At 49.7% G+C, this 23,484-nt stretch overlaps 1 protein-coding gene across 1 annotated transcript in view; it reads right to left on the minus strand.

The window, feature by feature from the left end:
• The window catches only part of TG (thyroglobulin), a gene marked incomplete at its 5' end in the record, with an annotated part of 218,933 nt that overhangs the window by 158,735 nt on the left and 36,714 nt on the right, over nt 1–23,484 (minus strand). The window contains 7 exons of the mRNA XM_081071189.1: nt 1,458–1,649; nt 6,251–6,359; nt 9,665–9,780; nt 10,315–10,431; nt 14,969–15,139; nt 17,485–17,634; nt 22,872–23,090. Of these exons, the coding sequence (XP_080927315.1) occupies nt 1,458–1,649; nt 6,251–6,359; nt 9,665–9,780; nt 10,315–10,431; nt 14,969–15,139; nt 17,485–17,634; nt 22,872–23,090 (1,074 nt within the window). The remainder of the gene's footprint in view (nt 1–1,457; nt 1,650–6,250; nt 6,360–9,664; nt 9,781–10,314; nt 10,432–14,968; nt 15,140–17,484; nt 17,635–22,871; nt 23,091–23,484) is intronic.

Consider the following 23,484-nt stretch of genomic DNA (forward strand, 5'->3'; position numbering starts at 1 on the left):
TCGTTTCAACATTCAAATCTGATCATGACACTCTTTTGCTTAAATATTTCAATAGCTTCTCGTCATTCTTAGAATAAAAATAACCGTTAGTGCAACCTGCAAGGCTCTCCATGGTCCAGCCCCTGCCTCTCCCTCCTGCGCCTTCTCACACCAGGGCCCCAGCTTCCCACCCAGCTCTCCATACACCAGTGACCCCAGCTTCCTCACATCATCTCTTCTGTATCATGCTCCCTCTTACCACAGGACCTTTGCATATGCCATTTCCTCTGTCTAGATTCATCTTCCCTCTTTTCTTCACTTAGTTAAAACTCAACACATTGCTCAACATTGAGGGGAGCCTTAATTTATCTCCCTAAATAGGGCAAAACATCTATTATATGTTTTCAAAATCATATTTACCCTTTATTCAGAACCTAGCAATGAACAATTATCCTCTTCTGTCTCTGGACCTGGTTGGAAGGAGGTGGGGGCAGGGAGTAGAGCACAAGCGCCTTGTACACGACACTTCTAATTCCAACACCTAGCACGTTGGACTGGACATGTGTGGTGGTCAGCTAAAGTGTATTACTGACTGGAAGTGAAGTCCTAACGAGATATGTAAAACGACTTCAATTATTTTTAATCTTCAGAATTCTCCACAAGTGAATGCAACGAGTCCCATAGACGGCTGTCGTCAACTCCCTGTGTCACTAAATTCACAGCATACCGGGGCCCACGTCTCGCTTTGCGTGCCCAGTATCTTTATGACAAAAGTCAAGGAGGAATTGCCATTTTCTCTGTCTGGTGGACAAGGGAACTGTAACTTAATTTTGGCAACTTGCCCAAAATTGCAGTCAGAAAGTGACAGAGTAGTGACCAGAGCCCAGGTCTGTCTGACACCAAAGTCCCTTCTCAAACACTAGGCTACACAGCCAAGTAAGTACATGCATTTATGTCTCTCCCACTGTTGAGAGACAACAGAAAACTCCAGTCGTAGGGATTGCAGGACCCGGCACCCCGTAGTCACTCAATGGATCATCACTGAATGATGGCCACGGGGCATGAGGATGAACTAACATTGTCTGACCAACGCGGCCAGCCCAGGCTTCCGGGGTGGCAGTCAGGATGTCACAGACACACCTGGGCTCAAGCCTCAGCTCCATCACTTTGCCAGCTGTGTGACTATGGTTTAAATTCTCTGAGCCTGAGTTTCTCCGTGTGTAAGACAGAGCTCGCGGTGCCTCCCCTGAAGACAACAGTAGGAAAAAGATGAGCGTTACACCGTGAAGTGGCTCGCGGTGTGAGGCTGAAAGGGTCCCGGTTGGTCCCTCACTGTGGGTATGTGCATGTCACCTTCTACGTGGGTGTGGTCACCTCATGTGTGCAACGTCCCACGGCCGTCTCCACGCTGTGCACCCTGGCTTCTGTGACCCTACGTGACCCGACCTTTGCAGACCGCGGGTTGTCGTTTACCTTACCTCCTTGCACTTGCGCGAGGATGAAGCCATCACAGCACGAGTCGCGGTCACATGCGAGAGAGCAGAAGAGGTAAACCTCCCTCAGATCAGCTCCTGCGGCTGAGAACACGACGGGGCTGTACATTCCAGAGAGTGTGTTTTGGAAACCAGTTTGTTCGAACATTTTCTGACCTGTGGTGGCGAATTCTTGGCCTGGGGAAAAGGCAGAAAAAAAATTATTTTTTAAAGATTTCAAAACAACGCAGGGTCGAGCAGAGTTTGCTGGCTGTACGCCAGTGGACCCTCTGATTGTGCTAGGGGTCGTGTGCGGCCCGAGATGAGATGCTCTCTGTGCCACGAAACTTCTGGATATGCCTCTGCGTGTGGACGTGGAACCCACCCCTGCCATGGTCCCAAACCCCAGACCTGGACGATCACCCATGATACCTGAGAGGGTCTAAAGGGGATGTGTGGCGAGATGGCAGTTGTTATTATTTTTATTATTACCGGGGAACATTTACTGAGCTCCAACTATACACACAGACAGCGTGTCAGGTGCTTTACCTGCACGACGCCATTGCGTCTCACTGCCCTGAGAGTTACGTTTGGCTCCCTCCGCTATCACGTGTGTTTTTGTAACACAAAGTGGTTCGAACCCGTGGTGGGCGGGAAGCCAGGCCACTGTAACGCTGAAGTCGCCTCGGTTCAGCTACAGTTTTCCCCAGCATATCACGGTCTTGCGCTGTGCAACAACAGGTGAATACAGAACAGAGGAAAACAGTGGGACGCACGCAGCAAGGTGCAGAGAAATGGGACTGGACACGATGGCCATCGGCCCGCCTTCTTCCTCTTGCCTTTGGACAACTGCCCTTTGGCCTTCTCTTTGTGTATCTGGCTCGTGACTGTCTCTATACCTCAGCGGTGGCAACCCTCCCCTTCACCCGCCCCCATCAAGCTACCCGCCCTTTACATTTCCCGTAGCATTTCAAAACATTCTGTCTTAGTTTTGAAACTGGATTTCAAATGGGATCGTCACTGCTCTTGTCGGTCCCCAGGTTAGAAATGCCATGGCTCAGGGTCTGCCCATCCCTGAGTCTAATTTGCCCATAAGCCCTGTCATTCTTAGAGGATCCTTTCACAGATATGGGATTTGTTCAGGGATAGGTATGTAGTCTGCTTCCCCCAGCAGCTCGGTTCCCTGGAGCCCTTCTCTGCAGTTCGGTGCAGTAGTCACTAGCCTCATGAGACTACTCAAATATCAATTTCAGTTCATCAATGTTCATGTCGCCATAGCCAAATTCCAAGTGCTAGTGGTCACACGTGGCTACTGCCTATCATTTTGGACTGCAGCGATTTTTAGACTATTTCCATCACTGCCGCAAGTTCCACTGGACAGTGCTGCCCGGGATGGCAGAGCCAGGTCTCAGCTTACCTGGGCCTCGTTCACACAGCTCCTCACGGATGACCACTGGCCCTGAGACCTTCATGTGGTGGGCTCCTGTCATCCTTCAGGCCCCGCTCTAACTCTCCCTCCTGGAAATCCCTTCCCTGACCACCCTAAAGGAGCTCGTGCCCGTTCTTCTTTTCATTCTTTAACTGTGATAAAATATCCACAACGTAAGATGTTCCATTTTAACTATTTTTACACGTACAGTTGAGTGGCGTTAAATACACATTCCCATTGTTGTGCGACCCTCACCACCATCCATCTCCAGAAGTTCTTCATCCCAAGCTGAAACCCTGCACCCACCAGACACCAACTCTTCATCTCCCTCTTTGCCCCTAGTTACCTGCATTCTACCCTCTGTCTCTGTGAGTGTGACTGTCCCACAACCCAGTACGTCTTGTCCCACTGTCCTGTTTCATACTCATCAAAGCACTTATCCTCCTCTGAAATGATCCTATTGCTAGATCAATTCCTTTACCCATCAGTGATTCTGTCTGGTTGGTTCACAGCCGTACCCACGGTGCCTGCCAAGGTGTATATCATACGTGGTGCTCAGTAAATATTTATGGGACGTGCCAGTGCTGAGCAAAACACACAGTGGTCAAGCTCCGGACCCTGGAGCAGGTCTGGGAGGGCTTTTAGAGTCGGGGAGGTCTTAAGTCCCGGGTCCCATCCTGACGTCGTGGCAAGAGGCTTCCTATTTCTAGACCTCGTCTGTGAAATGAGGGGTTGGGGTAGACAGTCTCCAAGGAACCTTCAGGCACTGCTTTCCTTTGATTCTGAGAAATGACATGGCTCCTGCCCCACGCTCCAGGCTGCAGATTTGTAGTGGGTGTAGACAGATGGTGGTACGGCCGGCACATCAAGCTGTCCCATCTTCCAGGTCTCATGAGCTCAGGCATGTGAAGAGATGTGCTTGGCTGCCTTCTAGGTGCCACAGAATGTACTGGAGACTTTCAGCAACCATGTTCTTTCCCCCTCAGCTGGGACATTGTATTCCCATTTTACAGAAAGTAGAATCAAGAAAGTCATTCGGGACCTGAGTGGGGGGGTATGTGTGAAACCAGATCCCACTCATTCCAACCTCCTATCTCTCTCCACTGTACCAGGACCCAGAATGGCTGGGTCTGTGCATTTTCTGCTAAACATATTTTTTGAAAAAAACAAAAAAGCAAAACACAGTTCTGCCCTGGATTAGTTTGGCAGCCAGGAAGCTTCACAATTTCCCTTGTAATCTTCCCCCAAAGTATAAACTTTCAGGAGAGGAAGAGGGGGAAAAAAAAAAAAAACAGTTGCACTTTTTTTTTTTTTTTTTTTTAAATAAGGTAACAGGCCAAGGTATGGTTTTAAAGAACATTTTTGGGAGGGGCACTTGTTTAAGTTTTACTTTTTAGAAAATAATCTCTGTGCTTTGTTCTTCTTAAAATAGATAGTAAATATAATTGGAATAAACACTGGGGCTGAAATTCCAGTAACCCTGGCCGTAGATCAGAGAGCTGGAGCTCTGCCACGCTCCACTCTCCCTGGAGAAACCTCCTCCAACACAGGATGGAAGCAGTAGGCGAAAGAAGGACTAGGGACACAAAACACAAACGCTTGCCCCTGCTGAGACCCTACCGAGGTCAGATGAGGCTTTGGGCCTTGGCGGTGGCATTGTCCCCACTTGCTGCCAGCTATTCACAGCACAGGTCTGAAGCTGCTGGGAGCCAGGCCACCTGCCGTGAGTTACGGACCAAAGAGAATGGCACGCCTGCCACCCTCATTCCTATTCCCAAATCCCCACTCAGTCCCCTTGGGCTGTTTTCCGGTCCCCAGCCTTAGCTTCCAGTCATCAGGACACTTTGAGTGAGAATGAAATTTTAGCGTAGAAACCTCCTGCACTTGTTTTTTCTACATGCCACACACGGTTCTAAAAGTATCGTATGTGTCACCTCATTACTTGTGACTCCAGTTTATTGGTGAGAAAGCTTTGAAACCTAGAATGCCAAGGGACTTGCCCAGATCACACAGCTGGTGTGTGACGGAGCTGGGGCAACCCAGGCAGGCGTCACCAGTGCCCTCACCCTCATCACATGAAGTGAGGGCCCCAAAGAGCAGTGGTGAGGGCGGAATGCCAGCTCACGGGCAGAGCCTAGCTGTCGCCCAGCGCTCACGGCCCCGCCCAGCTCACACCGCTCTTGGCCCAGACAGAGAGGAGGCAGGAGGGGAGCAGCACCGGGCAGGCTGCACAGGCCACTGGATTCTGGGAGAGATCTGCTGCGTCTCCCACACATAGGGCAATGCAGACATACTGAGGCTCAAACCCAGCTCCCAATTCACGACCGTGTTTCCCCGAAAATAAGACCTAGCCAGGCAACCAGCTCAAATGCGTCTTTTGGAGCAAAAATTGATATAAGACCCGGTCTTCAGTAAAATAAGACCGGGTCTTATATCATATCATATCACATCATATCATATCATATCATGCCGCGTATAATATAATATCATAACATAATATAATGTAAGACCAGGTCTAATATTAATTTTTGTTCCAAAAGACGCATTAGAGCTGATTGTCTGGCTAGTTCTTATTTTCGGGGAAACACGGTAGCAGTATGACTTTGGGCAACTCTCAATCTCTATCAGCCTCAGTTTCCTCACCTGTAAAATGAGGATTGTGAGCCTCTTTTTGCCTTCCTTCAAGAAATTCTGTAAGGGTGGCACGAAAGGCTGTATGGGCAAGTGAGCTGTAAACTGTGAAATGTGATTCACTTTTGCTACTCAAAGCAAGGTCCAGGGACCATCAGCTGTGGCATTCCTGAGAGGTTATCGGGAAGGTGGAATCTTGGCCCTACCCTTATATGTTGCCTCAGAATGTGCATTTTTACAAGCCCTGCAAGTAACACACCTGCACATAGCAGCTGGAAGAGGTCCTGAGCATGGGGTGATGACAGAGGACGTGCTTGGAGGTTTGGGCTGGTTGTGAGAAGGTCTGACCACTTCCAGGGAGGGTGGAGAGGAAAGGGAGGAGAGGAGAATGAAGCTCCACGGGTGGAAGGGCCCAGGAGGGGCAGCTACAGGGATCTCAGAGCCCAGATGCTGCCACATCACAGGCAGCCTGACGGGCTTGCGTGGGGCGCAGAGTCTGGACTCTGCTGGGTTCTGCCCATGGCCTTTGCGTTTGCTCTACACCTTAGTTCCTCAGCTCCCAATCCTTCCGGGCCTGTGCTGAGGACCAAACGCGAAGACATGAATGACCCAGTGGAGGGAGGATGAGCTCAGTGCGTGGAGGGGGCCTGGGGGCAGTTTGGCTCCTCCCCGAATGCACCCTGCTGATTGGCCAGGTTCAGCCACTGAGGCCCCGAGGCATCCAGCTTGACCGACTTACCCTTTTTCAAATAAACAGCCAGAGGGTCTTGATCCCTGGCCCTCACTTTCACCTGGCACCGAAGACTCACAAAGCCGGTAGCCTTCAAGTTCCCCAACGTGTCCTGATCCTGGAAATGGAAAGAGGCTGCATTATCATCCCGCGAGAGCTGATTCAATTCAACAAGCATTCATCAACCTCTAACCATGGCTAGACTCTAGGGGTGCAAAGATAAAAAAGAGAAGATCGGGGCTCGTTGGTCAATCCCACTCTGCTGGAGCACAAAGACATGGAAGCCGTAAATGCCAGCCCAGAGTGTCAGCTGCAATGACGCATGCATTTCAAGAGGAGGTACTTACAGACGCAGGAGTGATGAACTCTATCGAGAAAGAGGAGCTAGTTTCCCAGAGGAAGTGAATCTGGGTGGGGTGTTGACGTATGAGTAAGAGTTCAGAGGGTAGAAACCAGAGAAAGGGAATTGTCAGTAGAGGAAACAGCAGAAATGGAGACAGGGACTCCTAGGGAGTTTTGAGAACTAGGTCCAGGGGTTCTCTGGGACTATCAGTAGGAGATGAGGAGTGGTGGGAGACGAGAGAGAGGCGGGAGCCAGCTTTTCAAAGACTTGTAGGCACACAGCTTGTATCCGGTGAGAGTCAGGAGAAGGTCCTCGGGAATGAAGAGGTCAGCCCTGCGAAGACCTGGCCATTCTCACGTAACTGATCTCTCTTTCTATTTCCAGCATTCTTACTGTGTGGGTGGGGAAGGATAAATCTGTTTTTATCGATTTGTGTTTTGTTCCCAGTAGTTTGCCCGCTCCCCACACCCCCTCAAAGTTGCCCAAGTTTGAGTTTCCTGGCTGGGAGATTGGGGAGCGCAGAAGGTAACACAGAACTATTAATGACGATTGTTCTCCTTGTTTTTGAGAAAACCTGAACTCACGGAAGGGATGCTGGCCTGGGGAAAAAAGAAGCACCTTTGAGAGGGAAAGATTCCTGCCGACCTCAGGAGGGCTTGAGTTGCGGGTTCCAGAATACAGGAGCCCAGCTCCTTCTGTGGTCAGGCCCGGGTGGGGGTAGGGCGAGGTGCAGCTAGATGATACACCTGGGGTGCCAGACCCGAAGCCTGGGGCTCCTGCCGTGGCGGCGTCCGCTGCACAAGCCACGCCTGGCCCAGCAACAGCGGCACCGGGGAGCCTGAGGGACTGTGGGGTTAGCCCGGGGCTGTGTGGCTCCACCACTCCTGATCACTGACAAGCACCCCCACCCTGGGCCCCAGAAGGGAGCCTTAAAATCGTTGAGATGGGATTTCCTGCACACCTGATGTGAGGATTATGATATTATTAATAACAGCAGTGATGATAACTATGATATTGTCACTGAGCCTTTGCTCTGCAGAGAAACTGCCCTGAAAGCTTTTCTATGCATGACTTCGCTCGATCCTCACAACCATCCTATGATGTGGGGGCCCTGCTTACCCCAAGACCACAGACGGGGGCTCTGGGGAAGCAAGGGGCAAAGTAGTGGGGCTGGGACTTGAAGCCGGGCCGCTGGCTCCGGAGCCACATTCTTGGCAACCCTTCCTGCGAGAGGGCATCTCTCGTGGGCTGAGGAGCTGCAGGGACAGCTCATTCCCTTTTTATTTTATTTTTTTAAGACAAAATGCTGTGTTCCTTGTAGTCTAAAATCCATACATACTACACAAGAAGCTGTCAGTTATCAGGAACAAATGATCAATGATCTGTTTGCTCAGAGAAATGCCAGGTGCTTTGTAAGCGCTCAGTAAACGTCAGCTATTTTTATTATCACTATTTGTTCTGTAAGGTGGTTCTGATCCTTTAGGGAAAGAAGGAGTAGAATTTCTTTAAATCAGGGATTCCCGATGATTTGACAGTTGCCTAGGGAGCCCCTGTCCCTGAGACCCCTGACCACAAAGGACCTGAGGGAGGTCTGGACACAAGTGTCCTGTTAGCAGAATCACTCGACACGGACCAGCCAAGATGAGGCAACAGCATCTGGAACCCCCAGGTAACAAATAAGTGGAGCTGGTCTGCACTGTCTGATGGCAGGAGGTGACACCAAGGCAAAGTGCTCAGTCCGGACGTAAACAACAGTGAATTCTTGCTCAGTGTCACCAGCCTGCTAGCCTCTCCTCCCTGTCCCACCTACAACCCTCATCTCCCCCTGATATATCTTAAGGCAGGTCCGAATCATGATAGTGCAAACAATAAAGTCCACTGTCATCCTCCCCCAGATGGAGCTCAGTGGAGCAAACACTTCCTCCACCGTCCACTGTGTGTCTTGTGTTAGCTGCTCGCATGCTCACCGGCAGCCTGTGGGTTAAGACCCCATTTTACAGATGAGGAGACTGAGGTTAAGGGCCCTGCATGCAGTCCAATGGCCCCAAAGTGGCGGGCTGCGATTCAATCCAAGATCCTTCCTGCCTCTTCTCTAGATCCAGCCCTAAAATTCAGGGTCCACCCTCCACGCTCCTTCCGAGATGTCGCTTACGAATTCACACTCAGGTGTAAGCACAGGTGCACGGATCAAAGGCATGCAAAGCACCACTACTGGTGATGTCGCAAAGCTGCTAACCAATCTACACGTCCCTAACAAAGGGATAAATCATCCACATCCATAGGCTGGACTGGGAGCCTACCTCCAAAAAGAACAGGGGTTATCATGAAGATACAGAAAGTACAATATTAGGTGAGAGAACACAAGGGAGAAGAATGATGTATTATAAAATATTAGCATGTAAACCAACCAAAAAATGATGCTTATAAACGCACGGAAATTTTCTGGATGGGTCCATAAGGAGCTAGAGGGTAAGATTTGTATGTGTTTAGCAGTTAGGAAATTAGGAGACAGGAGAATGGCTTTCAGTGCGGACCCTTCTGTCCTAGTTCATGATAACAACGGAATTGCCAATAGTCTACCAGCTTGACTTCAAGAAACAGCAATCATGGGGTTCTAACAACATGACTAATAAGTTAATATTTAACTTTTTTCTTTTTAAACCCTAATCGTATTTTACTTCCACGATGGAAAAGAATTTCGGGCTCTGGCACTCAGAGGGACAGTTAGTCTCAGGGCTCTAGACAATGACCCGTGGTACCCAGCGCCCCAGCTGCCCAACGAGATGGTGGGGGGCGGGGAGAGAGTTCACTGACAATATTCTCTTCTGACTCATGTGCCAGGAAACATACTGCTCAGAGGGATGGTCCCGGTATGGATGACCAGTTTCATCCTGAGCCAGCGCTGGTTCATTGCAGTTTCAGTTTCCCCAAGGCTCACCACTTGGAAGAAATGGAGGCGACCTGGAATGAGCTATTGACAATCTCATTCCGTCACCTGATCAGCTTGGAGTCAATTCAATCAGAGTGTGTCTGACAGAACAGACACGAGGCGGAAATGCTATGCGGCTGCCATGACTCACCTGACCAGAAGGTGTGCAGGCGATGTTGTCACTTGTCCAAGCATAGAACTCACACGAGACTTCCGACCCCGCCGTGGACACCATCAGGAAGCTACAGGCCTGATCCAACGCACAGTCTGCAAGCGGCAGGGGACAGTCACACGCCTGTCTCTGCCAGGGGATGCTGAGGACACATGGAACATCCCCCCAGCCCGCGCCCCCAACACGCGCACACACACACACACACGTGCTCACCTGCAACATGGGACAACACGATGATTCGTGAAGGCTTGTAGGGTTATGAGATAATCCTTGTACACACACAGTGTGCTCAGTAAACGAAAGCTGTTATTACGCCTCTCTGGCCTCACTATTAAAACAGGTTCACCCCCTAACCTGGACAAGTAGCCCTACAAGGAACCAGAATCCTCCACCCCCGCTCTCTCACCTTCAGCGTAGCATTGCCCTTGCCACACAGAAGCACTATAGACTTGCAAGTGATATTATGAGGAGTTAAATGTGCATTTGGGAGATTGACTGACGACAAAGTGTTTCTGATAAAGTATATTTTTTCGTGACAGTTTTTGTGGCTCTATTTGATTCCCCTGGTCAGATCAGTAGAGCTTCCTTCCACACCCATCTCCAGGGGCCCGTCTCCCCATCGCCTTTACCTGCCAAGCACTGCAGCAGTCGGGGTTCAGAACCAGGGACTCTGGACCTGACGCCCACACCCACGTCGGCACTGAAGACCACCGTAGATTCTGGAGCCTTCTCAAATTTCTGCATCACTGAGAGAAAATTGGAAATTTATGAAATCTGACTGTGAAGGGTAGGACCCAAAAAGAGTGCTAGCTCAACGAGTCACCTCCTGTTCACAGCCTGTGGTCACACAAGTGTCCCAAGGAGAGAATTCCCTTCTCAGGTAGTTCCGGCATGCTACCTCGTATGTAACCCTGAGAGCGAGGACGTACCATGCCACCCTTTTTCTACCTCATTGTTAGGAAGTAAGGAGAAAATTTAGCATTATGTTAGTCCTGACAACTTATTTTACTTTCTCATTGATACTTATTTTCTATCTCAGTTGGTATTTCCCTGTTCTCTTTGAGTGCTAATTAGATCCTATAATTATTTTAGTGAAAATCTTCTTTCCAGATAGCAACTTGACTTCTTTCTGGAAAGAGGTAAGTTATTTTTAAGATGACAAATAAAACATGTGCATATGGGTTCATGTAATTCTGAAAATGCGTTGCATGGTTTTGTGCCACTCTTTGCTTACGTGATATATTAGCGTCTGGTTTTCTAGCTACCATCAACACACCTGGGCTTCTGTCTGCTAGAGCTAACGTAGTCTCATGCTCACAGAACTAAACAAGGGAGGAAAAAGAAAGACAATTTCTCAAAGCTACAAGACTTGGAACTCACTCTGTGCCAAGCAAAAACCATCGTGGGAAACTCTCCAGGGACGTTTATTTTCACAAGTCAAAAGGCCCGAGGGGGTCAATATTTTGCCAAAAAGACAAGTCCGAAACCACATGAGCACTACTTTTTTACAGACCTAAACATGTCCTGAGAACTTGTTCTCATACACATCTATCGCTTTATGAAAGAGACTTGTGTCTAGATTGGTTTTCACTATGCTAATAAATTCAAGGTCATCCAAAGCAATCTTTTCGCAGTTTTCATAGTAAGTGCAGAATAAAAAAAAAAAATGTTTATTCCTTTTGAGATCAGGTTGGGAGAGGGGAGTATTAATACAATAGAAATAACATGCTTTCAGCCTTCATCAAAATTTTTGATGTAGAAAAGAATTCTAAGTTTACCAAGCGGTCCTTCCACATTGATCACTGAAGTTGCCAAGTTCATGCACTCGGCCCATTCGCGACCCTTCTGCTCTCATCTCCTCTCTCTTTTTTTTTATTTTAGATTTTATACTCCTTGTTATCATGTTTGTAGAGACTGCAGGCTCCAGCCCAGCAAACACCATGCTGTCTGCAGCCCAGTGCCCCTACGGCTTCAATGCTCACAACATCCTAGGAGACTAAACAAAATTTGAAAGGTCCTTCAGTTTCCAAGTAAAGTCTTCCCAGTAACCTAAAATGCAGTGAATGTAGCATTTCAGTTAGAAAATCTGTTAGTTTTGGAAAAGGGACACCTTGGCTGATTGAGACCTTCACGTGGCATCACTCTATGAAGAAGCGTACGGCCAACAGAACAGAAACAATCCAGGAACTGAGTGGCCAGTCATTCTGTTGAACGCTGAGTTAGACAACTAATCCATGTATTCTGTTATATAATTTCCCACACACCTAATTTCTACGTAACCGATATTTACAAAGCTCTTGGGTGTGTTTGATCATGATTCTCGCACAATGCATCATGGCTATTTGTGTGCCTGTCTGTTTCCAAAACAAGGACAATGTTCTGAGAATATCTGAATCTCCACTAGCTAGGACAGTAGCAGAGATACCAGTTTCCTGTTTATTGGATGTATGCATGCATGGATGGATGGATGGATGGATGGATGGATGGATGGAGAAATGACTGCCAATATCATCACAACACCAGGAAACCTGGAAAAAATATAATGATGCTCTCTGAGGGTCTCAGCTTCCTGGTTGTGAGGGTTAAGCAGAATAGTATGAAAAATCCAGTACACAGTACCAATTTAGTAAGTGCCAGGTCCCGTGGCCCCCAATGACACTAAGCCCTGACACTAAGTGTCAGGGCTTGTAAAATTGGCCACAAAGAATTCGGGTGATGGGAAAATCTCCTTTCCTGATGACCTTTAGGAAACAGTTTCAAAGAAGCCCGGCTAACTAGAGCGATCCATTCTTTCTGACAAGCACCAACTGCTACAAAATCGAACAAAGAGTAAGGTACAGATCTAGCCCCAAAGGACAGCGCCGTCTAATAAGGCCAGAGTCCAGAGCGGCAGCTGAGGTATGCAGTTTTCCTGCATTCTGAGAGCAATGCAGACCACAGAAGAGTTTTAAGGGACATTACATAAACAGAATTGCCTGTTAGAATAATTGCTCTGAGGCATCGTACAGAACTCATTGGAGAGGGGCAGACTGGAGCAGGAAGGACTTAGGAGGCTACAGTGTAGCCCGTGTGGCCGATAACCCAGGCCTGGGCGCAGTAGGGGGTGTGGGGGTGGCAAAGGGGCATTTCCCTCTACGCCTTTTGCTTTTTCAAGAGGACGAAAACCTCCACAATGAGACTGCAATTTCACTCCCAAAGAGGAAGATTGTCTCAAAGGCAAGTTGACAGGCTTCTGAGAGGCGGGTTGACGTCCCAGTGGGAAGCAGCTTCTTCACATGGGCCGAGATGGAGCTTTAAGCTCAGAGCTTTGCACAGGAAGCCAAACATGCTGAAGGTCACTGTGGAGGCTGCTGTAAGCCTTGCCCGGGGGCACCCCTGCGCTGGCAAAGCTGAGCTGGTGCTCGTAAACACTGCTGGTGCCCTGCCTAAACTGTGTCCTTTCCACTCCAGACGAACACAGGGCAGAACAAGCCAGGAGACGCTTTACAAAGTGCCCAGATATCCTTGAAATGGAGCCACCGACAGGGAGGCAAAGAGGGCTGGAGCTCAGAGGCAAGCGCTTGGGTGACAATCGCAGAATGTCGAGGAACCGCCAGGACCCTTGGGCAAGTGGCTTCCCATCTTGGACATCTTTTTCCTCAATTTTGAGGGACAGTGAAGACCTGCCTACCTGATCTCCTGAAGAACCTTCCACCTCTAACTCCCGATTGCGATAGGTTCCCAGCAGAGAGAATGCTGGGGGAAAATAATGACTTTTGGTGGGTTTGCAATTTATCCATGGACACACACACACACACACACACACACACACACACACCTGGGATTTACTAGTGCTTTGCTAGAGAAGGGAAATGATTGTTCCGAACACTAGAAAATGAAAATTTCTCACTTGAATTTTCTTGGATGTTTTATGTCATTGGCTGCACCATTTCCCTAGAGAGCAGGCCAGCTATGTGTGCAAGTGTGCGTGTGTTATGTGTGCGCAAGTGTGCATATGCAGGGGTGTGTTCAATGAGGAAGCCGATAAATCCAGGTAGAAGCAGACTGTGTAATGGAAAGAATGGGTGTGAGAGTCAAACACACACCCGTCCAACTTCTAGGTACGTTGTATCCTGACTATGGGGTGAAGATAAAGACCCCTTGCCTTAGTTTCCGCAGCTAAATTATTGGGGATGATAATATCTACCCCTTGGCACCCTGTGAGGTTCAAACAAGATAGGCTATATAAAACACCTGGCACGGGGCCTGGCACACAGTAAGCCCATGTACGTCAGGCTCTCTCCTTACACAGAAATCTAAGAGGCTCTGGCAGCCAGGGCTTGCTCTCGAGCGTGCAAAGGTAAGCCAGGCCCTCCAGCAGTGGAAGGCGAGTCTGCAGAAAGGTGGAGCAGACTCCTGAAGACGGAGGAGGGCAGACTCAAAGGGCCTTGCAGATGGCCTCGGCCTGCTCCTTGTTTAACAGATGAGGAAACAAGGCAATTGGGGTTACTGAGTCTGCTGATCACTCTGAGAGTGTATGACCTCTGATAGGCACCTCACTGCTACGCACTGCACTCCCCCACAAGGCAGCATTACTATCCCCATTTTACAGATGAGGAAACTGCTGAAGGCACGTGACTTGCTCAAGACTACACAGCCAGCCAAGGGCAACATTAAACGGGTTCTGACCCACTCCCATGACACAGTCTGGCAGAACCTTCGTCAGTTCACCCGAGACTTTCCCACCCATTAGCTCATTGAAGACCTGTTTGTTGTCTTCATAAGATGGGGTTGACCTTCACAGTGTCTCAGGAGGCAGGCCACTGCGGGGCTGAGGATCAGAGAAGTTGAGCAACTTGCTCTGGGGTGCCCAGCAAGTGAGTTATGGAACCAGGACTGGCCCTTAAGTCTTTCCACCACATCCCACCGAGGGAGAAACGCTGACCAGCTTTTGGGAGGCAAGTGGCCCACACACAGAAAAGGGAAGCTCCTGTGGATTAACTTTGAAAATTCATTTCTCTGGCACCCTGAAGTCTTTATGAGGTCTCATGGTGTCTGAAACTTACTTTCCAGTGATTAAAAATGAGAGAGAAAGAGAGAGAGAGAACAAAAGAGCAAAACTGTTGGATCTACATGACAATATTGGTTCATCCTACTATTCTTTCAGCTCCTACAGAGATGAAAACTTCCCAAAATAAAAAGTTGGAGACAAAAGCATCTCGCATGTCTCTCCCTTTCTAGAAAGCCCTTGAGAGCACATGCCCCCTTTGCAGGAATGTGGCTCATTGAAGGGTCTGCACATACTCAGACACTGGGCGTCCATGAGTGGGGCCTCCGTCTCCGACCACGGCAGTCTCTGCCCCTCGCCATCCACACAGAAGGCCTTCCCACTGTTCCTGTCCCTCTGGCTGGCTCGGTACCGGCCATCCTGGTCACACTGCAGGCCCACCTCGTTCCTCTGACAGTCAGTGACACCTGGAACCAAGAGAAGGACACCACCATGGATGACATACCCCTGAGATCCTCTCCCCTCTGGACTCCCACGCTCCCAGGCTTCAGGTCACACACTGAGCCAGACCCTCTCTAGCTGAACACCGCTAGTGTCCCCACCCTGACCGAAGGACGACGTCCAGGCTCCCTTTGGGCCCAACGAGGCCCCGGTGGTGATCTGGCCCCACCCATCTAACTTGGCACATGCGCCCTGCGCTTCCACAATCTGCTGCGTGCACTGTGGGGCGTCCGCCCACCCCTTCGCTCACACCACTTGCTCAAACACACGCCCAGCTCAGCTGGTTCTTCTTCTGGGGCACCATTCTCCCCATGCCTCAATACCTTAGCTCTTCCCAATGCATGGGCTTTCATGTCAATCCTCGTTTCCTCAGGGAAGCCCCATGTCCTGACTTCCCACCGTTGCACACTCTCCTATCTATCCCCACACCTCTCCCCACAGCACGAAGCCTGGTTGTTTCTCCCACTTGTCTGTGTGAATGAATGTTGACGCCTGTCTGCCTCCCACTCCACTGAACAAGCTCCAAGCAGGCAGGGGCCCCATGGGTTTTGTTCCCTATTGTATCCCAGTGTCTGACACATAATACAAGCAACTCCCTGGGATACTGTGATTTATAATAAATAATACATGCGTCCCCTTTGTCCCTGTTTCTGGCACAGAGCTCCTAAAACTTTAGGAATTTCCTAAGTGATAAAAGCCAGAATGGTGTCTTTTATTATGTTAATGAGGTGGCTTTTGGACTGCACTTAGGGATGAGGGCTGGTTGCCAGGGGAAGCTAAGTGATTAGAGGGTTGGAAGTTTCAGCCCCATCCCCTGACCTCTGGAAGGGGACAGGGGCTGGAGGTTGAATCCATCACCAGTGGCCAATGATTTAATCAACCGTAACTCTGTAATGAAGCCGCCATAAAAACCCAGAAGGACAGTTCAGAGAGATTCCGCGTTGGTGACCACCTGGACATTGGGGGACAGTCTCCCCCTGGAGAGGGCTTGGAAGCTCCGTGCCCTTTCCCCACACCCTGCCCTGGGCATCTCTTCCATCTGGCTGTTCTGAGTTATCTTCTTTCACAATAGAAGGTGACTTGGCCTAGGTCACAGAGATGGGGATGGAAACGGGTCTGGCTTGTGCCGAGTCTCAGCCTCTTCCTCTGTTCCCTGCCATTTTGGTAGTGCCCCCTCCATATACAAGGACAGTACCTTACATGAGTCCCTCTGTAAGAAAGCATTCCTCCGGCTGAGTGACAGCACTTCAATTCATCTCAGACCACAGCGACCGGGGTCAGTGTGTACAAACTGCGGGTGCTGCCCAGATGTCAAGAACACCCTTAGTTCTCGGTGAAGTGCGTCTTCTCCAGGAGGAATGGCAGACTCCTGGCCTATAAAATGCCTCTTCCTTTTACTTTCTTGGAATGACCACCCTCCTGCCACTGCTGTCCTGACCAAGGAAGCTGCCTTTATCAGAGAAGGTGACTTGATGTCTTTTGATTAATTATTTTAAAATTCTAGACAGTATTCAGATTTTCAGTAATACCCATAGCACTTTGCCTCTTGTTGACACAATTTCAGGTGAACATGAAAAGGGGCACAACAAGGAAAGTTCTGGGTTCTTGCTAGGAAAAAATCAACAGTACCTAGGTGACTATGAAGTAAGCCGGCCAAGGGAAATCACGTGACATCTGGGAAGGCCACAGGTACACACAGTCCTGACAAACGTTTGGGGCAAAGGGAGTATGAGCTACACCATGGTAATGGCTATAGGTGGAAAATATCTTCCACTTCTCAATCTGATAAGGTTGACTTACCAAAATTGAAGTTTCGGAATCAGCCAATGCCAAGATCAAAGGCCAGCTATGTCACTTACTAGCTGAGTGACTTTGGCTACATGACTTCCCTGAGTCTTATCTGTAAAAGTTAGGCTTATCGTATTTACCTAGGAGGGTAAAGACCAGGGGGGATTAAATGAGACAACACGAGTTAAATGTGGGGCCTAGATCCCCCCCAGAGGAGAAGCATGCAAACATAGTGGCTCCTTTGATTATTGTGCTGTGGACCAGTGGTTCTCAACGTTGGGCAATTTTGCCCCCATCCCGTCCACATGTTTGGTTGTCACAACTTGGTGGGGGCGGGGTGTGAGACTGGAATCTAATAGGTACAGGCCAGATGCTGCTAAATAAACATCCTGCCCTCCATGGGACCGCCCCCACAAAGAATTATCTGTCCCAGACTTTCAATAGTGCCAAGGCTGAGCCGCCCTGCTCTGGCCCCACTGCACTATAGGGTTTCTTTTTCAAAGCAGGGCCCTGCAGAACTTACAGTGAGTCTGGCTGAAAGCTCCAGCCGAGATGGTCGTTCTGCCCACAGGACATGGGACACAGCTCAAGCTCCCTGCTCGTTCTTGGTAGAATCCAACAGGACAAGCAATACATTGCTCATTCTGAAAATAGCTTCCTTCGGGACACTTAACTAGAAAAGATAAACAGAGAAATAAATGATGGTAAGGATAAGACACTGGCTTTACAGTGACCACCTCACAATGAGCAGGTACACGAAATCCCACAATCGGTCCAAGAGCTCACTGATTGAAAGAATGCACGTCAAGACTCCACTGTCCATCAGGCTCCAAGAGCCCAGGATATGTGTGAGGAAGGTGGGCAGGGTTCCTGCCGTCCAGGAGCTGACAGTTAGTGGAACGAGAGGGTGCTGGACAGGAATTTCAGAGATGGGAGAGGAGGGTGGGCTGGTGAGGCCGACCTTCCTGGGAGTGAGGCTTGAGACCTGAATGATGAGAAGTACCCCAGACAGAGACCACGGAGAAGAGAATGCCTGACAGAGGGACTAACTAGCAAGCGCCAAAATCCTGAGGTAGGAATGAGTTTGGATTATTCAAGGAATGAAAAAAAAAAAGTCAAACAAAGCTAAGTACTAAGCTAGAACTTAGCAGACAAAGGAAAGAATGGCATGAGGTGAAGCTGAAGGACAACCTGAAGGCTGAGGGTCCATCCATAGGTCACCATGGGGTCAGTTCCCAAAGTTAAGGACATGGCGGGGCCCAGTGGGGATGTGAATGCTGGGGTCAGGGGGCCTGGGTGAAGTCCCTCCCCACTACACCTCAATGACTTTGGACTTCTCTGAGGTTCCATTTCTCTCTGTAACACAGGGATTAAGCCTAGTAGCTCATTGGAGTGTATTCATGATGTCCAGAAGCACGTATCATAATGCCAAACTTGTACGTGTGCTCCACAAAGGCTAATTATAATATTTTTGCACTTGAGGGCGTCCTTCCTTGTAGCCAACATCCATTCTGTGGGGCCATTTCAACAATGCAGCACCGTGTCACTTGCCTCATGTATCTCCTCCTGTTGGTGGGCCCATCAGTCACTCACGGCCTTGCTCAGACGTGGGACTATGGTGAAGTGAGTGAGGCGCCCGGGGCGCAGAACGGATGGAGACCCTCCCTGTCAGGTGGCTGGGTTTCTGTTCCCTCAGAAATGCCATGTGACCTGAGAGTGAGGCCTCCTTCCGTCCTGCACCCTGCAGGCCTCACTTGCTGCCTTCTTTCCCGCCCTGTTCCCCTGTCCGTCTGCCCATGGCAGGCTTCCTGTTCCTCTGATCGTGACACTCCCAGCCCCATCTTCTGTGCCTCCCCTATGATATGGAGCAAGAAACCAGAAACCCAAGCTGGAGAGACGTATATCTCGTAGGAGCTCTAGGTGAGGGTGTAAGGAGCTTTGCTCTGAGGGAAGTGCAGGAACTTGGCCATGAATTCTGATGGTTTGCAGAAGCAGGTGGGGTAAGGAGGCTCCTGTTAGTTTCTTTCTTAGTTCAGGGTTGTGTCCTCAAGAGTTTGCCAAATAACTCCGAGAAGAAGTGAGCTATGGCCCAGTGGGGGTGGGAGCTGCAAACCTGCCCACTCTGGGGAGCACTTGCTATGCGGTGGCCCCAGTGTGTTTCATGTACATTACCACAGCACACCCATGAGTTCATATCGTATCCCCATTTCACAGATGAGAAAACTGGGCCTCCGGCCATTCAGGCGTGACTCCCTAGCCTGCTTTTCTTCAAGGGGCAGTGGGGGCGTAAAATTCTAAGATATGCCCAGCATAGTGCCAGATGTGTCCGTCTGTTAGCTCACAACCCGGTAGAAAGGTCTCATCTCATTCTAGACTGGAGAAAACTTTTGTTCAAGGTCAAGGTTCACCAAGCAAACAGCAAGGTGATTGAGGTGGGATCGGAGCCTCATTTTCTCCAAACCAAAACCGTTTCTCCATCCACCAATTCAAGCACCTTCCTTTGGCACAGCAGTAAGTGCAGACGTGTGGGACGTGCTAGAATGGAACCAGTGTTGACTTAACAACTGCCGTCTGTAGCAGGCACGCACACTTGGCATTTCTGAGTAAATCAGAAACTCAAGACACATCCTGGAAACGGAGCGATGTGTTTTCTGGTCTGCCCTGAGCGATTCATGCCCCGCCTCGGAGAGCTGGGTTTCATTACTTCTATGAGTCAGGTTGTTGATCATCTTGAGTATTTTAACCCCAGTACAGTAGCTGTTTTTTCAAGTGGTCTCCACATTCATTGCTAAAGGAAAACAAAACCTTTTCAGCAAGGCTGTGCTGCCCTGCCTCCAAGCTTGAGATGCAAGTTAAGTGGAAAAGAGCTGGGAACCCACTTTTGCTGCAAGGTCAGTAAGTTTTAGGCCTCTGGACTCTGCTCAAGGAACATGCCTTCTGTTCATCAAGAGTCTTTACCACCTATGGAACACTTGTGTAAGTCAGGATGAGATCGTGCCTGGATTACTGTCCTCCTTCCCTCGGCAGGTGGGTCCTCTCAGAGACCCTGAGTCCATGCAAACGACTGGGCACACATCCTTCAGTCAACTCCCTCTGTGGACACCACGGAAAAACCCCTTTGGCTTCAGTTCCCTCCTCCATGAAAGGAAACCATTGGGCCTATGTGAGTTTGCAAGATTCACAAAGCTTTAGCGTCGTGCCAACTTGTTCCCATGGTCCCCCAGCATTGACAGCCATGTTTCTGCTGCAGAAAAATAACTATGGGGAAGCATAATGGTCCCTCACACTTTAGCCTGTCTGATTCAACCCCGTGTCTGGTCCTGCCACTTTCCAACTTAAAATTCTTTCATCGAACTCACCCGCACAACAGCCCAGGCCCCAGGGCCTCTCCCTGCCTGTCGCTCTGGCCCCATGTCCTGCCATGTTCCCCACACACCTCATTTTCCAGCCATATAAGCCGTGTGCACTGTCCCCATAAAGACACAACACCTCATGACTCCCTGGTTTCACACTGATCTCCACGCCTGGAATGCCCTTCATCACTGTGGCACCCTCCACACACATATGCACACATGCACGCATGCATACACGCACACACACATACACACATGCACATGTGCGCACATGTGCACACATGTGCAAACACATGTACACACACAAACGTGTGTGCACATGCACACATGTGCACACATGCACACGTAAACACACACATGCACACACGTAAACACATGTGCACACACGCACACAACACACACGCACATCCTTTCTTGTCTGCTCTTCTCTGAGCAGCAATTTCAGCTCCCCTTTCAAGACTTCATGCCTGCCTTTGCCCCCAACCCCCTCATGCCCACCCCCACCTCTGCCCAGCAAGCCTTCCCTGACTGCCCTGACTGGGATGGAAAGAGCTTTTTCACAGGATAATTTGCTGTCTTTTCACTTATCTCTCCCCCAGCTAGACTGTGAGCTCCTGGAAAGTATAGCTGTAAGTTTTGCTCCCAGACCCCACCCCGCAGGGAATGCTTGCAGGCACAGAGTCAGTACAAGTTCTCTGACCAGGCCCTTAGCTGGTACCCATCCTCCATCACCTGCTGCTCCACCTCTTGGCTCCACTCTCTGGAGGGACGCCTGAGGTCAGTGAGACTCAGATTGGGGCTCCCAGACCCCCTAGTCAGCACTACCTGGGGTGACTATAAAAGCAGACTCTGGCCACATACACCCCCACCCCAATTCAGTCTTTGGCAGTGGCGCCCAAGGCTTTTGTGATAAGTCTGAGAACACAGTGGCAGGTGCTCTAAACACCTTTATCACTGTGACCCTGTTTCCCCTGCCCTGGCAGGTGGCGCCATCCACTCCTGTTGCCATTTGTCTGGGCTGCTCTGGTGAGGTGGAAAGATCATGAGCTCTGGTCCCAGGGGACCTAGGGTTACTCATCCACAGATAAGTGGTTCTGTGAACCTGACCTTTGAGTCAACCCTGCTCTGGGCACTATGGAAGCACGAGCTCATTTTACGTGAGTCCCAACCTCTTCGTCTGTCAAATGGAGAACTCACCTGCCCCAGGGGGCCGCTGTGAGGGCTAAATATTTGTGAAGGTGCATTTAAACTGTAAACTCCTCTGACAATATCAGTGGGAAGTGGTTGTGTTTCTAGTTTCTGTATTAAGATTTAGCTGCAGCTTAAGTTCAACGTGGAGTTTAGAACTTGGCACGAATTTCACGAAAGGAAAGGCCGTGTCGCTTTTGTGTTGCAACCAATATAAATAATGGAAAAATAAATAACTGAAAACATCTTCTTCCTTCTTCAGCTCAGTAAACATGCCTCTGTTTCATGCCACACAAAAGGAGGGCTTTGCATCATGAGACCCCGGAAGTTTCAGCAGCAGACAGAACAATGGCCCCCAAAGATGTCTACGTCCTAATCCCTGGGACCTGTGAACATGTTAGATTACATGGCAAAGGGAAATGATGGCAGCACACGGCACTAAGGTCGCTAATCAACGGACCTTAAAATAGAGAGTGTGTCCTGCGTTATCCAGCTGCGTTTAATCACAAGCATTCTTAGAAGTGAACGACAGACTCCAAGGAGCTGTGACTACAGAATAATGGCCAGAGAGCCATGACACTGCTGGCTTTGAAGGTCAAGAAAGGAAGCCATGAGCCAAGAAATGTGGGCAACATTTAGAAGCTGAAAACGTCGAGGCCACAGATTCCTGCCTAGGGCCTCTGGTCGAAATGTATCCCAGCTGACACCTTGATTTTAGCCCAGTGAGACCTATATCATAATTCAAACCTGCAGAACTATAAAATAACACATGTGTGTTGTTTTAAGCCACTAAGTTTGTGGTGATTTGTGGTAGCAACAGGAAATTCACACAGCTTCCATTCAAGGAATTTGCAGCTGCATGCTAGTGAGAACGGCTTCCAAGGCTACCTAAGTACAAGGCCAAGAACAGCTCCCGTCAACCTCTTCAAGGATCACTTCCCCTGAGGGGTCAAGTCCTGGGCTGGTCTGTGGCCATTGGGGGATGGTTACTCATTGGTGGTGAGTAACACATTGCTGTAACCAGACTAAGAAATGTCATGGAGCACACGGCATGGACATCAGCCTTCTCCACAAAGACAGTGCGGCCCAGGCCCAGGGTCCAAGCTTGTCCATAACTCAGAGGAAGGGATGGCTCCATTCGTCAGGGTTCTTCCTTCTGTCATGTCACCTACACCTCTAGCTTCAGCTACTAGCTAATGAGTGATGGCTATCTGCCCATGCAGAGAGGATGACTGCAAACTTTTGTTGAATAAATAAATGAACGATTCTCTACTCTCTGCCAGAGCACGCGCTCTCTGAGCCCTGGGGGCCTTTTCCTGCAGCCTGACACAGCTCAACAACAGCAGTCCAAGAAGGAGGGTGGACCTACCGCACCCCAGGGGGTCCTGATTTGCATCGCTGGTGGCCGGGTGGAATCCTTCCAAGCACCCAAATCGTGTCCTGGGAGAGGTGCCAAAGCCATCTCCTTGGAGGAAGTGGATGGAGGTGTCCGCTGGGAACGTGTTGGAATCCAGATGAAGCTGGAAAGCTCCACTTTGGATCAGATCTGCGAAGCGCCCAACAAGATCCTTGCCCACGAGGGCCTCCTCTGTAAGACACGGGATGAGACAAGAGTGTCACCTCACTGTTCTCTGCAAGGACCAGGGAGGACCCAGGGGCAGAGCCACCCAGAACTTCCATGCCAAAAAGAGACACAGGCATTATTCAGTGTCTCCTTGTACAGAGGGAAAAACCGGGGCCCAGAGAAGGGGACTGATCGGCCCAAGGTCACACAGGTGGCAGAAGCAAACTACGAATCCTACCCAGGTTTCTGGCTCCTACCCTTTCTGTGGCACTCAGTGTCATCCCCACTGGCTCAGGATATCATGACTTCCCCCGCTAATCTCAGGTATACTATCTGGATACACGACTGGCTCAGAGTTTGGCAAGCCGCCATCGCTGGGCCTCAGTTGTCCCACATGCAACATGGAAATGGCTCTCTT

Source organism: Rhinolophus hipposideros (genome assembly GCF_964194185.1).
Source record: "Rhinolophus hipposideros genome assembly, chromosome: 13".
NCBI classification, from domain to species: Eukaryota; Metazoa; Chordata; class Mammalia; order Chiroptera; family Rhinolophidae; genus Rhinolophus; species Rhinolophus hipposideros.